Genomic DNA, 12335 nt, shown 5'->3' with positions numbered 1-12335 from the left:
CTATGGAGAGTCATTTGTGCCAACCTTTAGTGCAAATAGAAAAAAATATTTCTTAGCCCAGGAGTTTGAGACTACAGTGAGCTACAATTGCAATGCCACACTCTAGCCTGGGTGACAGAGCTAGACCCTATCTCCAAAAAAAAATTTAATTTAAAAAAAGAAAAAATATTTCTTATATAAATAAGACATCTTGCATGTCTTTTAACTTTTTAAGGTGCCTTCTATGTAAAAATATTTTGCAAAATGATCAGTTGCTCACATCTGAGCAGCTGCCAGCACGTGACTGTTGACATCTTAAACAAACAGTAGAGTGACCCTTTCTTCAAGTCCCTTTCCTTTCCTTTTCATAGTTTCCGAAGTCCTATGAGATGGGAACAAGTAGGCTAGTCTCGTATCATATTTCCCATAGTGCTCTGCATGTAGTGGGCACTCTTTGAACAGTTTCCAAGTATTAAATGAGTGAGCTGATGGCTAGGTAATTATTGCACCATTTATAGAAACAATGGAGTCCGGGATGGCCATAATGTCTATGACTTGCAGGATATTGAAGCCAGCAAGTACCACTTGGAAAATATATGCTAGAAAAGCAAAGCTTAGCTTTTAAAATCTCCAGTCAAGCTGCTAGGATGTTCCCTCTCAAAGCATCTGCTTGAGTAAACAACTGTTTTATTTGGAAAACACTTGCCTGTGTAGCTGCCTGTGTAGTTGGAGCCCGAGAGGGATGTTAAACATCAAATGGAAGGTTAAGTACAAAGGCATTACAGAAGTCTTCACGTGTACGATTCTCAGACACGCGTTCAAGTGCATGTTTGCTGCGTATCAACCCAACCATTTAATTTCTCGTGAGCTCTTATGTATTATGTTTGGAATTAATTTCAGAGGCCTTTTGTACTAAAGAAGAAAAGGGGTCGTAAACGCAGGAGGATCAACAGCAGCGTTACAACAGAGACCATTTCCGAGACGACAGAAGTGCTGAATGAGCCCTTTGACAACTCCGATGAAGAGAGGCCCATGCCGCAGCTGGAGCCTACCTGTGAGATTGAAGTGGAGGAAGATGGCAGGAAGCCAGTCCTGAGAAAAGCATTCCAACATCAACCTGGGAAGAAAAGACAAACAGAGGAAGAGGAAGGAAGAGACAATCATTGCTTTAAGAATGCTGACCCTTGTAGAAGTAAGTAGAGCAATTATAAAAACCTTGCCCTTGTGAATGTCTGTGTGTGACCTGCTGCCAAAGAGCAGGCCTGTGAGGTGGTGCTGATGCACCGAAGTGAGTGCTCATCTGTCCTCTCTCATCCATGAAGTGTGTATCCCTTCCTCCTGGAATTATATTTTATGTTAAACAACATCTAAGGCCAGAACATTGCTCTAGATGGGTCCATCTTACTTTCCAGAAATTAGCTTATCCCCAAAACTTTGAAGTCTGTCAGTAAGAGGCACACTGCGTTTCCTTGATTCTGATATGTACTTTTTTTCACATTTAGTATTCCTGAAATCAGGATATATATTATTATCAATGTGAGCATTGAATGTGATGATTTCTTTTTTCCTGGAAAACAAATATTAGTAAATTAATGATCCACCTTATAATCAGTAGTATCTTAGTATTTACTGCTATCAAGAATCATGTAAACTTACCCACACCATCAGTATTAGCTTTGGTAATAGAGAATAATGTTGAAGTCAGGAAACCGTCCTTCCTTTTAAGTTGGCAAGGACATCCCTACCTCATCCTCTAAAAAAATACCAAATGTAGAAGCAACCATCCCTCGCCTGTCAGGTTGGGAACTTGTGTCCCCAGCTGTATCATGAGGATTTATGGGACAGTCTCTCTACAGCTGAAAAGACTATTCAAAACTTAATTCTGATCTGGGGAACAGGCCATCTCATTTCCCTGTCAACCGCAGGTATCACTTAGCTTCTGAAAAGCCACAGTTTTCAGAACATAAGCAAGCATCTTCTTAACTTTCTTAGTTAGCAAGAACGCTCTTGCTGCGTACAGGGTTTTGCTGAGGGAATGACATCTTATCCTGGGTAGAGAGAAACCAAGCCTTGCTTATTCTTTGGTTTTTTTCAACAAATGAGCATACAATGAACTGCAATGCAGTGAGAAGTTTTTTTTGTTTTTGGTGGAAATTGAACCTAATTTCTGCTTTTTGGCTGTCTTCTCAGGAACATATAAGTGAATTATCACCGCCTTAATTCTCCACTTTGTGCCATTTATCTTATTTACCTTTAAAAATTCTGGATGGCCATATTGTACCTGATTCCTTTCAGGGTCTTCTTTCTTAAAAATAATTATCAAAAAACTCATCTTCTGATTTAGAGAGGTGTTCCTATGGAAGCTGGTAGGTCCAATAGCATGTGGAATAAGAATGTGGTATTTAGGGGCATTGGCATGACTATTACCTGCCATTGTGAATAGAAATGTCCTAAGATGACTGTTAACTCAGGCATAGTTCTTGGCACTTCTGCAGGAACCATTCTACACCATATATGCATCTTAGCTAGTCAGTTTGAATGTAGTGCTTGCAGGTAAGTTTATCTGTAATCCTTGTATTACCTAAATGAGCTACAGCTTACCCTGCTGTGTGCTGACTGAATTAGAAATCACTGCATTCTGGCAAAAAGGATATCTGTTCCATGTTGGCTGTTAGATCTTATTTTTATTTTCCCAAATAGTATTTCTAATAAGGCTATATTGTTCTTTATAAAGCTTTTCTTTTAAATTGACCACTGATTCTAGGAGGTTGGTGTGGTCTTTAATTTTCTAAAGGTCTTAAGAATACTTGGGTGTCTTATACATATATTTATGTGCACATTCATTTGCTTATATTTTGTAAATGTATACATGTTTATATTCACATGTGCATATAGGTACAGGAAAAATAAAGTAAGCTGAACTGAAATGAACTTCATGATTATGGTTTGTTTCTAATTGTCTTTAATATTCAAATCTTACATTTGAGCAGCATACTGGTCCAAAATTCAGTGTGGACAGAACTAGTGATAAAAAGAATACCTGTATTTTAAATGTTCAAAATTTGATAGTAATTACATTGCAATTTGTGTCATGCAAAAATAATGATCCTAAAAATGATGATGATTACAGATGCATTTGTTTTGGATATTTATTTATTCATTTGTTTCAGAGATACACAGTTTATTTTTATACCAGAGAGAACATTCAAATCAAAGTAAATAATGTCATCTGAGATCATTTAAATCCAGTAAATGTCCACAAACAGAGGTTTACTTTCTCAGGCTAGGATATGCGAGTTAGGCTTCCAGTCATTTTCCCAATACAGTGATGATTTGGATATAAGCTAGCATTAATCCTTTTCCTCTGTATTTCCTAATTTGTAAATGTTCAAATTGATCTTTTTACACTGTGAAACTCCAGGTTTTTGCATCTGAGAGTGTCGTTTGTGAAACTCAAATAAGTTTATTGTAGTTGCCTGTACCCATGTGTTCCCAATATGTTCTTTTCCCAGGCCTAGGTTATTTACTTGGTTTATGCCACAATATTATTCCACATTAGTCTTGATTATGTCTTTACCATCGGCTCTTAAAATGCTAAATTGAAAGCAGTGTTTGCTAATTAATTTAAAGGAGTGAATTCAAGTTGTAGTTATGCTTTCTAAGACTTTGTTTTTCTTCCTTCCCTTGTCTCTTCACTAAGACAATATGGATGATGATGCAAATAACTTGAAAGAAGACAGTAAAGACAATCCTGAACCTCTAAAGTGCAAACAAGTGTGGCCAAAAGGAACAAAGCGCGGTCTGTCTAAGTGGAGGCAAAACAAAGAGAGGAAGACTGGATTTAAACTGAATTTGTACACCCCGCCAGAAACGCCCATGGAACCTGATGACCAGGTAACGGTGGAAGAACAGAAGGAGACTTCAGAAGACAAAACCAGCCCCACTCCCATCGGGATTGAGGAGGAGGTCAAGGACACTGTGGAAGCCCTGCTGCCTCGGGATGAAAACAGAAGGGAAGAAGCGTGTGCACCTGTGAGTCCAAACACATCACCAGGTGAAAAGCCAGAAGACGATCTAATCAAACCTGAGGAGGAAGAAGAGGAGGAAGAGGAGGAGGAAGAGGAAGAGGAGGAGGAAGAAGAAGGAAATGTAGAAAAAGACCCAGGTGGTGCTAAAGGTCAGGAAAAAGAGGAACCAGAAATCTCTGTGGAAAAAGAAGACCCTGTGCATTTGGATGATCACGAGGAGGAGGAGGAAGAGGACGAAGAGCCATCTCACAACGAGGATCATGATGCAGACGATGAAGACGACAGTCACATGGAGTCTGCCGAGGCGGGAAAGGAAGAACTCCCAAGAGAAGCCTTCAAAGAAGTACTGGAAAACCAGGAGGCTTTTTTAGACGTTAGTGTTCAGCCTAGTCATTCGAACCCAGAGGTCTTGATGGACTGTGGTGTAGACCTTGCAGCTTCTTGTAACCATGAGCCCAAGGAGCTTGCTGGGGACGCAGAAGCTGCTCCTGAATCTGATGAGGAGCCCCCAGAAGAACAGGCACAGAAGCAGGACCAAAAGAACAGCAAAGAAGTGGACTCTGAGTTCAAAGAGGGAAACACAGCAACCATGGAAATCGACTCTGAGACCGTCCAGGCAGTTCAGTCTTTGACCCAGGAGAACAGTGAGCAGGACGATACCTTTCAGGATTGTGCCGAGACTCAGGAGGCCTGTAGAAGCCTCCAGAACTACACCCATGCAGACCAAAGTCCACAAATTGCCGCCACACTGGACGATTGCCAACAGTCAGACCACAGTAGCCCGGTTTCGTCCGTCCATTCCCATCCTGGCCAGTCAGTACGTTCTGTCAACAGCCCAAGTGTCCCTGCCCTGGAAAACAGCTATGCCCAAATCAGCCCAGATCAAAGTGCCATCTCAGTGCCATCTTTGCAGAACATGGAAACCAGTCCAATGATGGATGTTCCGTCAGTTTCCGACCATTCACAGCAAGTCGTAGACAGTGGATTTAGTGACCTGGGCAGTATCGAGAGCACAACTGAGAACTACGAAAACCCAAGCAGCTATGATTCTACTATGGGTGGCAGCATTTGTGGAAATGGCTCTTCACAGAACAGCTGCTCCTATAGCAACCTCACCTCCAGCAATCTGACACAGAGCAGCTGTGCTGTCACCCAGCAGATGTCCAACATCAGCGGGAGCTGCAGCATGCTGCAGCAGACCAGCATCAGTTCTCCCCCGACCTGCAGCGTCAAGTCTCCGCAAGGCTGTGTGGTGGAGAGGCCGCCGAGCAGCAGCCAGCAGCTGGCCCCGTGCAGCATGGCTGCTAACTTCACCCCGCCCATGCAGCTGGCCGAGATCCCCGAGGCGGGCAACACCAACATTGGCTTATACGAGCGAATGGGTCAGAGTGATTTTGGGGCTGGGCATTACCCACAGCCGTCAGCCACCTTCAGCCTTGCCAAACTACAGCAGTTAACTAATACACTTATTGATCATTCATTGCCTTACAGCCATTCCGCTGCTGTGACTTCCTATGCAAACAGTGCCTCTTTGTCCACACCATTAAGTAACACAGGGCTTGTTCAGCTTTCTCAGTCTCCACACTCCGTCCCTGGGGGACCCCAAGCACAAGCTACAATGACCCCACCCCCCAACCTGACTCCTCCTCCGATGAATCTGCCACCGCCTCTTTTGCAACGGAACATGGCTGCATCAAATATTGGCATCTCCCACAGCCAAAGACTGCAAACCCAGATTGCCAGCAAGGGCCACGTCTCCATGAGAACCAAGTCGGCATCCCTGTCACCAGCCGCTGCCACCCATCAGTCACAAATCTATGGGCGCTCCCAGACTGTAGCCATGCAGGGTCCCGCACGGACTTTAACAATGCAAAGAGGCATGAACATGAGCGTGAACCTGATGCCAGCCCCAGCCTACAATGTCAACTCTGTGAACATGAACATGAACACTCTCAATGCCATGAATGGGTACAGCATGTCCCAGCCGATGATGAACAGTGGCTACCACAGCAATCATGGCTACATGAATCAAACGCCCCAATACCCTATGCAGATGCAGATGGGCATGATGGGAACCCAGCCATATGCCCAGCAGCCAATGCAGACCCCGCCCCACGGTAACATGATGTACACGGCGCCCGGACATCACGGCTACATGAACACAGGCATGTCCAAACAGTCTCTCAATGGGTCCTACATGAGAAGGTAGACAGTGTGGGCAGTCCACAGAACCTACCGGGCATCACTATTGGATTGATCTGCACAAATACCTTTGAAGAGTACGATTTCAAAACCAGCAATTGGTGTGAATGCAAAAACATTTGTTGGCACCATTTATTTAAAAAAAAAAAAAAAAAGCTGTATGCAGCAGAAAGCCTTATACAAGTTGTTTTTCTTTTTTCCTTTTTCTTTTTTGGTACCTTTGTTTCTGTTACTTTTATATAAAATTCTCTGCAAAGGAAGGCCTCTCTTTGGACTACACTTTGGAGGCAGCCACTCCTTGTGTCTGCTTCCATTAAACAATGTGGATATCAAGCCCCCCCCCAAATTATCTGTTATAATATTGAACCTAGAGCTTTTTTTTCCTTCCTTGTCCGCTCCATGTAAATGCCTTTAGCATTTCAGTTATTGTATATTTTGTTTAAGGTGACACTTCAGCATGCCGCTAATGTCTTTGTTAGTGACAGTGCATTTTGTAGTACTGTACAAGTGTTGTGCTAACAGTAAGCCATTTCTTAAGTTTTTTGCCTTGATTAGGGTGCCCTAATTTGAGGGTTTAAAAAAAATACTATATTTTTGTTAATTATAAAACTGTAAAGAGCTATAAAAGCTATTCCCATTTGGTTAGTCAAAAGGGTTTTATTGCTAAATGTTTGGTGTAAAGTTGAGACCCTTTTCCATTTTGGTGACAGATTTCTTTGGGGAAAAAAGGCAGCTTTCTGTTTTATAAATGCAGACTTCTGTTTATTGAATGAAGCATATCTCAGTGTTTATCTGTCAGGTTTTGAAACATTTCATATATGTCCAAATACTTGGCAGGATTTAAAAAAAAATAGTGAATTTGGTGTAAAGTTGCTATTTTATGGAAATGCCTCTAACTTTACATTTTCATTCCATCTGTAGATTTTTCTATCTTTATAAAATATTGGAGTTATTTTTTAAGGAAAAATAGAAAAGTAGCTTGTGAATAGCTCAAACTAAGCTTACAAATCGCATGTAAAAAAGCAAAAAAGTTATTTGTGTCTGTTTATATTGCTTCCTTTTTTGTAGCCTTTGTACCTGTACAGGGTGACAGTAAGGGCCAAGCAGGAGAGGCGTAATCCTTGTATAAAATAGGAGCCAGCGACACTCTTGTATTTATCTGTTCTCTTTTTAGTCAGTCACTTCAAAAAAACAAAACAAAACAAAAAAAAAAAACAAAAAAAAGCTGTACATTTTAACATAAAATAAATTATGATGAGCCATTTTTAGCCTCTTGTGTCCTGTCATATTATGATTGATAGAGAATGACCAATTGAACTGTATCATGTGTCACATCTCAGAACACATACACATTTTGGGAAAATAAATTATTTAGTGTAAATTGGAGTTATGAGATTTTTCTGATTTGTTTTGACTTTGGGGGAGGGGTTGGCAATAAATAAGAGTAATATCTAATAAAACCATCACATATACCAAATACCTATTTAATAAATTAATTTATAATGGATTTTAATGCTTTTCATGAAAGTTTATTTTATGCTAGTGCATACCTTCTGTATGCCAATCATTGTCTTTAAAATAAAGTGAAATTGTTTTTTTCTTTTTGACTTTGATCTTCATTTGCAAAGAGATCCAGTTGCCTCATTTGCACAGTCTGTGTAAACACCCCTTAGAGCCCAGCAACGTGGTAGCAAACTTCATTTTTATAAAGATTAATGCACAAAAAGCACCCAATTTGGGATTGTATGTTTGGAAGATCATTTTCTTTTAAAAAGTGTGAAAGTTTTGTTCTGTTACGAATGATTGTTTGTATGGTTTTTTTTTTTTAGAATCTAAAGTTTAGACCCCTGCCCACACTGTGAATATTCATGAACATTATTTTATGGGGTTCAGAGAAAGTTCTGTCTGAGTGTGAAAACATTTGATTCTGAGTGCTTGACTTGGTGCCCGTGTGAAACTGGCCCGTTAAGCTCTCCAGTATCTAAACTTGGGTGCTTCTGTTAAGCAAGTCACTACTTTCACACCCCTTGGAAGAAAAAAAATTGCTTTTGCACTATTGGTTCAACACAAGATAGGTAGGTGCTGTACAGATTCTAGACACAAAGCTTAAAGTAGGCTTAGACTAAAAAGGCAGGATAAACGTGCACACACCAGGTGAAAGGTCCCGTGTAGACAAGACAGAGGAGCCCAGTGGAGTTTTTTGCCTCATACTCTAATAACCTTGATTATTTTCCCTCTCCGTTACAAAATAATATTGGGTATAGTATCAAGATTTTATTTTTTAGCCCCTTCCTTGCATGACTGCAAAGTCAATGGGATAACATCTGTCATAGCTGAGGGAGGGCTTCCAAGAAGATGCTTCTGCAAGGGCTTTTGGCACAAAGGGAGAAGAGAACCTTTAAGGTGCTGTGCAGGTAGGAAAGGAGACCTGTCAGCCCTGTCATCTGGCCGCAGAGTGGGAAGTGCTGCTGGGCTGCTTGCACGGATCCAGGGCATCAGCTCAGGACTGGCCAAGGACTGGGCAGCCCAGTGGGCCAAATATCAAGCTAGAGGCTGCCCGAGCGGGGCCTGGTAATGATCTGATGGGGAAGCCACGCAGAGCACAGGCCCCACCTTGAAACTCACATATTTAGTCTCTTTCCTCTTGTGTTAAGATTCCTTGGGAGCTGAGATTCCCCTCTGTGTTCCCTCTGGCAGTAGCCTGCTAATCACCTTGTTTGGTTTGTGTGATGTCTGGGTCCCATTGTCCCAGTGATTGCCCCAGACCTGCCAGACCAGAATCTAAGAACATTAGTGGGGACACCCTGTGCTTCACCCTGCTGCTCCCCGAGGACTGCAGCCAAGCCAGGTCTGGGAGCCCCTCTGCTGGCCCCAAGTGCCAACGTTGCTTGATGGATCAGAAAGGCTCAGTAGAGAACCTGCTGGTCTGACACGGCCTCAGAACACCTGGCACTCTCCTCCTTCACCCGCTCTCCCTGGAGAAGTCAGTGCAGACCTGAATGTGACACCAAGGAGTTTGGAAACCAGGAACTTGGATTCATCAGAACTGAAATGTAGTCAACATTAGGATGGGATTCCTTAACAGTTAGACCACATCTTTTAAAACCATCAATGTGTTCTTTTTTTACAAGAGTTGTAACGAGTGGTTGTCAGTTGCCAGCCTCACTTTGTATTTATTTTTTTTTTTTCTTGAGACAGGGTCTCACTCTGTTGCCCAGGCTGGAGTGCAGTGGCGTGATCGTAGGTCACAGCAGCCTCAAACTCCTGGGCCCAAGTTGATCCTCTCGCTTCAGCCTCCCAAGTAGCTGGGACTGTAGGAGCACACCACCACACCCAGCTAATTCACTTATTTATTTATTTTAGAGATGGGGGGGAGGTCTCAAACTCCTGGCCTCAAGCAATCCTTCCTCGGCCTCCCAAAGTGCTAGGATTATAGACATGAGCCACCGCACCAGTCCCAGCCTCACTTTTTTTTTTTTTTTGAGACAGAGTCTCACTCTGTTTCCCGGGCTAGAGTGAGTGCCGTGGCATCAGCCTAGCTCACAGCAACCTCAAACTCCTGGGCTTAAGCGATCCTACTGCCTCAGGCTCCCGGGAAGCTGGGACTACAGGCATGTGCCACCATGCCCGGCTAATTTTTGCTATGTATATTTTAGCTGGCCAGATAATTTCTTTCTATTTTTTTTTTCAGTAGAGACGGGGGTCTCGCTCTTGCTCAGGCTGGTCTCGAACTCCTGACCTTGAGCGATCCACCCGCCTCTGCCTCCCAGAGTGCTAGGATTACAGGCGTGAGCCACCGCGCCCGGCCCCAGCCTCACTTAATAGCCCAAGCGGTACCCACCCAGGTGTGAAGGCTTCGGCCTTCCTTGCAAACATTCTATTCTGGAATTAAGGATTCACAATATTGTCACAAAGAGTTTTCACAAACAGTCTTCCCACATGATCCACACACCCACCCTGTACAGGAGGGCAGTTGTTTCCAATTTACAGATCAGGAGCTTGAGGCTTAAGGAAGCTAACTTAATTGCCTGATTACACCCAGCCAAGATCTGTAAGCTGAAACAAACCCAGGTCTCTCCAAATCCCAGCTTTTTTCCTAGAACACTGTTACTCTGTGAAAAGCCCTAACTTGTCACCTCTCTGATTTAAAGGTTTAGCTAATGAATACATGATGCTGTAAAAACTGTTAAGTGCTACATAAATACAGGTTCCTTTGTTGTTGCAAGCAAGCCTTGGTCTGCAATCAGTCTTAGATACTCAAAGTTCAAGTACTGTTATTATGAAGCCGTACCTTCAATTTCTTTGTGCCCAGGCTCCCATAATTCCTCCTGCCTTTGTGTTCCCTTTCCTGCATCTTCGTCCTCCGCCCAGGCCTAGCAGTATGCATTGAGAACACTCGGGCCTGGGGCATCTCTCTCTTTTCTCTCGTATTCTCATCTATTATGATTTCAAATTCCACCTCTCTACAGATAACACCAAGAATTATATCCCCAGTCACAAACATTCCTCTGAGTTCCAGGTCAAATGACCTGGGACACCTTTTGCATGTCCTATGAACATGACATGACCCAACTGGTGATTTCTGGCCCCTCCCCGACTCCTGTCTTGGTCATCCCCATCTGAGTATGAAGGCACTGCCAAGGAACCATGTCAGTATTCTTCTCCCTCCCCTCTCTCCAGGGCCTGTCCACTTCCCAGGATAACTGCAGAATAATCTTGAATACTGATCCCCTGGCGCTGTCAGTCCAGGCTACCTCCCCGTTCCTGTCAACCATCCAGCAGCCTCCCTTTTTAACTCCCTACGACCCATTCATTCTCCACACTTCAGCCAAAGTGATTTTTTCCTTCCAGAGAGATCTTGAAATAGATCATACCATTTCCCTGCTTAAAACCCTTCAGTGGCTTCTCTTTGCACTTGGAATCAAATCTAGTCTCTCTGCCCCTCTCCTTCCACTCCCCCTCCCACCCATGGGCTCCAACTTCACTGATGGGCAGAGTTCCTTGGCCTAGAATGTTCCCTCCCCATTTGGAAGGTGCATTCCTTCAACTCGAAGCTTACCATGTTCCTCAGAGAGGTCTTCCTCTTCCACCTGGTCTGAAGTGGGTTTCTTCCCCACTTTCCCCGTCTTTCTCCCCCTCAGTACCCATTTCCCTCATCTTACTTTATCACAACCTGCATTTTTAGTTTGACTTTTGGCCTCCTAGCCCAGTTTTTGGCATGTAGTAGGTTCTCAGTGAATACTTGTTGACTGAATGAAGATATCCCCCTTTTCAGTCTTAGCACCAAGACATACCAATTCACTGCACATTTATATTTCCATTTCACCTTTGCCTTTTTGCTTTGCAATCCCTTCGCAATGCTCCAGGTTTTCAAATTTATTGGAAGACCAATATTCTACTGTGAGGGAGTCTCAGGGGAATCTCCGCTGTGTGCCTGTTAATATGAGGGGCCCCCGTTCCTCCTGGGCCACGGTGACTCAGAGCAGGCTCTGGGCTGTCCCAGGAAGCCAGGCAGAGCCACAGGGGTCCAGGCTGAGCACAAGTCCTCCCCTGTGACAGAAAAGAGCAGCTCCCCAGAGGTCACAGGGTGACTCTCAGTTGGCTTTACACAGCTGCCAAGCCCCCTGGACTCTTCTCCATCAAGCACTTCCTCTCATTCTGCCAAAAACCACAACCAAACTGGAGACCTGAGCCCCCGTTCCGATTTCCCAGCAGGTCCTGATCACACTCTCTGCTTTCTCTAGGCAGTTTCCCTTTCTGGGCCTTGGCGGCTGGCGTCTCCACGCACAGCGTCTCTCTTGGGTCCTGTCTGGCTTAGGGTTCCTGGTTCCAGAACCTATCACTGCCCGCTTCGTGCCCGCCGCTGTTTTTGCCTCAAGAATGAAAATCACACAGTCAGGGCGACCGGCCGGCTCTCGGGGAGACAAACCGCCCCTGAGCGCACCAGGCAGCCCCGTCCTGCCGTTCCACGACAAACCGCACCTTGGAACACACTCTGGTGTCACTGGAAGCCAGCCCATGTTGCTTTGACTAGAATCAAAGTGAAAGGAGCTTCCCTGAGTTCTGGTTCCCTAAAGAGTGTCTTTTCCAAAATTATACAGTCACACTCTTAACTTGCCCAGAGTT

General features: G+C 43.8%; 1 protein-coding gene across 6 annotated transcripts in view; it reads left to right on the top strand.

The window, feature by feature from the left end:
* KAT6B (lysine acetyltransferase 6B) overlaps positions 1-7716 on the top strand; it is a 192887-nt gene extending 185171 nt beyond the window's left edge. For all 6 annotated transcript variants that reach the window (XM_045568938.1, XM_045568937.1, XM_045568940.1 and 3 more), the window contains 2 exons: positions 880-1171; positions 3680-7716. In XM_045568938.1, coding sequence (XP_045424894.1) covers positions 880-1171; positions 3680-6216 — 2829 coding nt within the window. In that variant the 3' untranslated portion in view covers positions 6217-7716. The remainder of the gene's footprint in view (positions 1-879; positions 1172-3679) is intronic.
* The last annotated feature ends 4619 nt before the right edge of the window (positions 7717-12335 follow it).

Source organism: Lemur catta, chromosome 14, assembly GCF_020740605.2.
Source record: "Lemur catta isolate mLemCat1 chromosome 14, mLemCat1.pri, whole genome shotgun sequence".
NCBI lineage: Eukaryota > Metazoa > Chordata > Mammalia > Primates > Lemuridae > Lemur > Lemur catta.
Note: the sequence above shows the minus strand (reverse complement) of the source record. Positions and strands in the feature narration are given on the sequence as shown.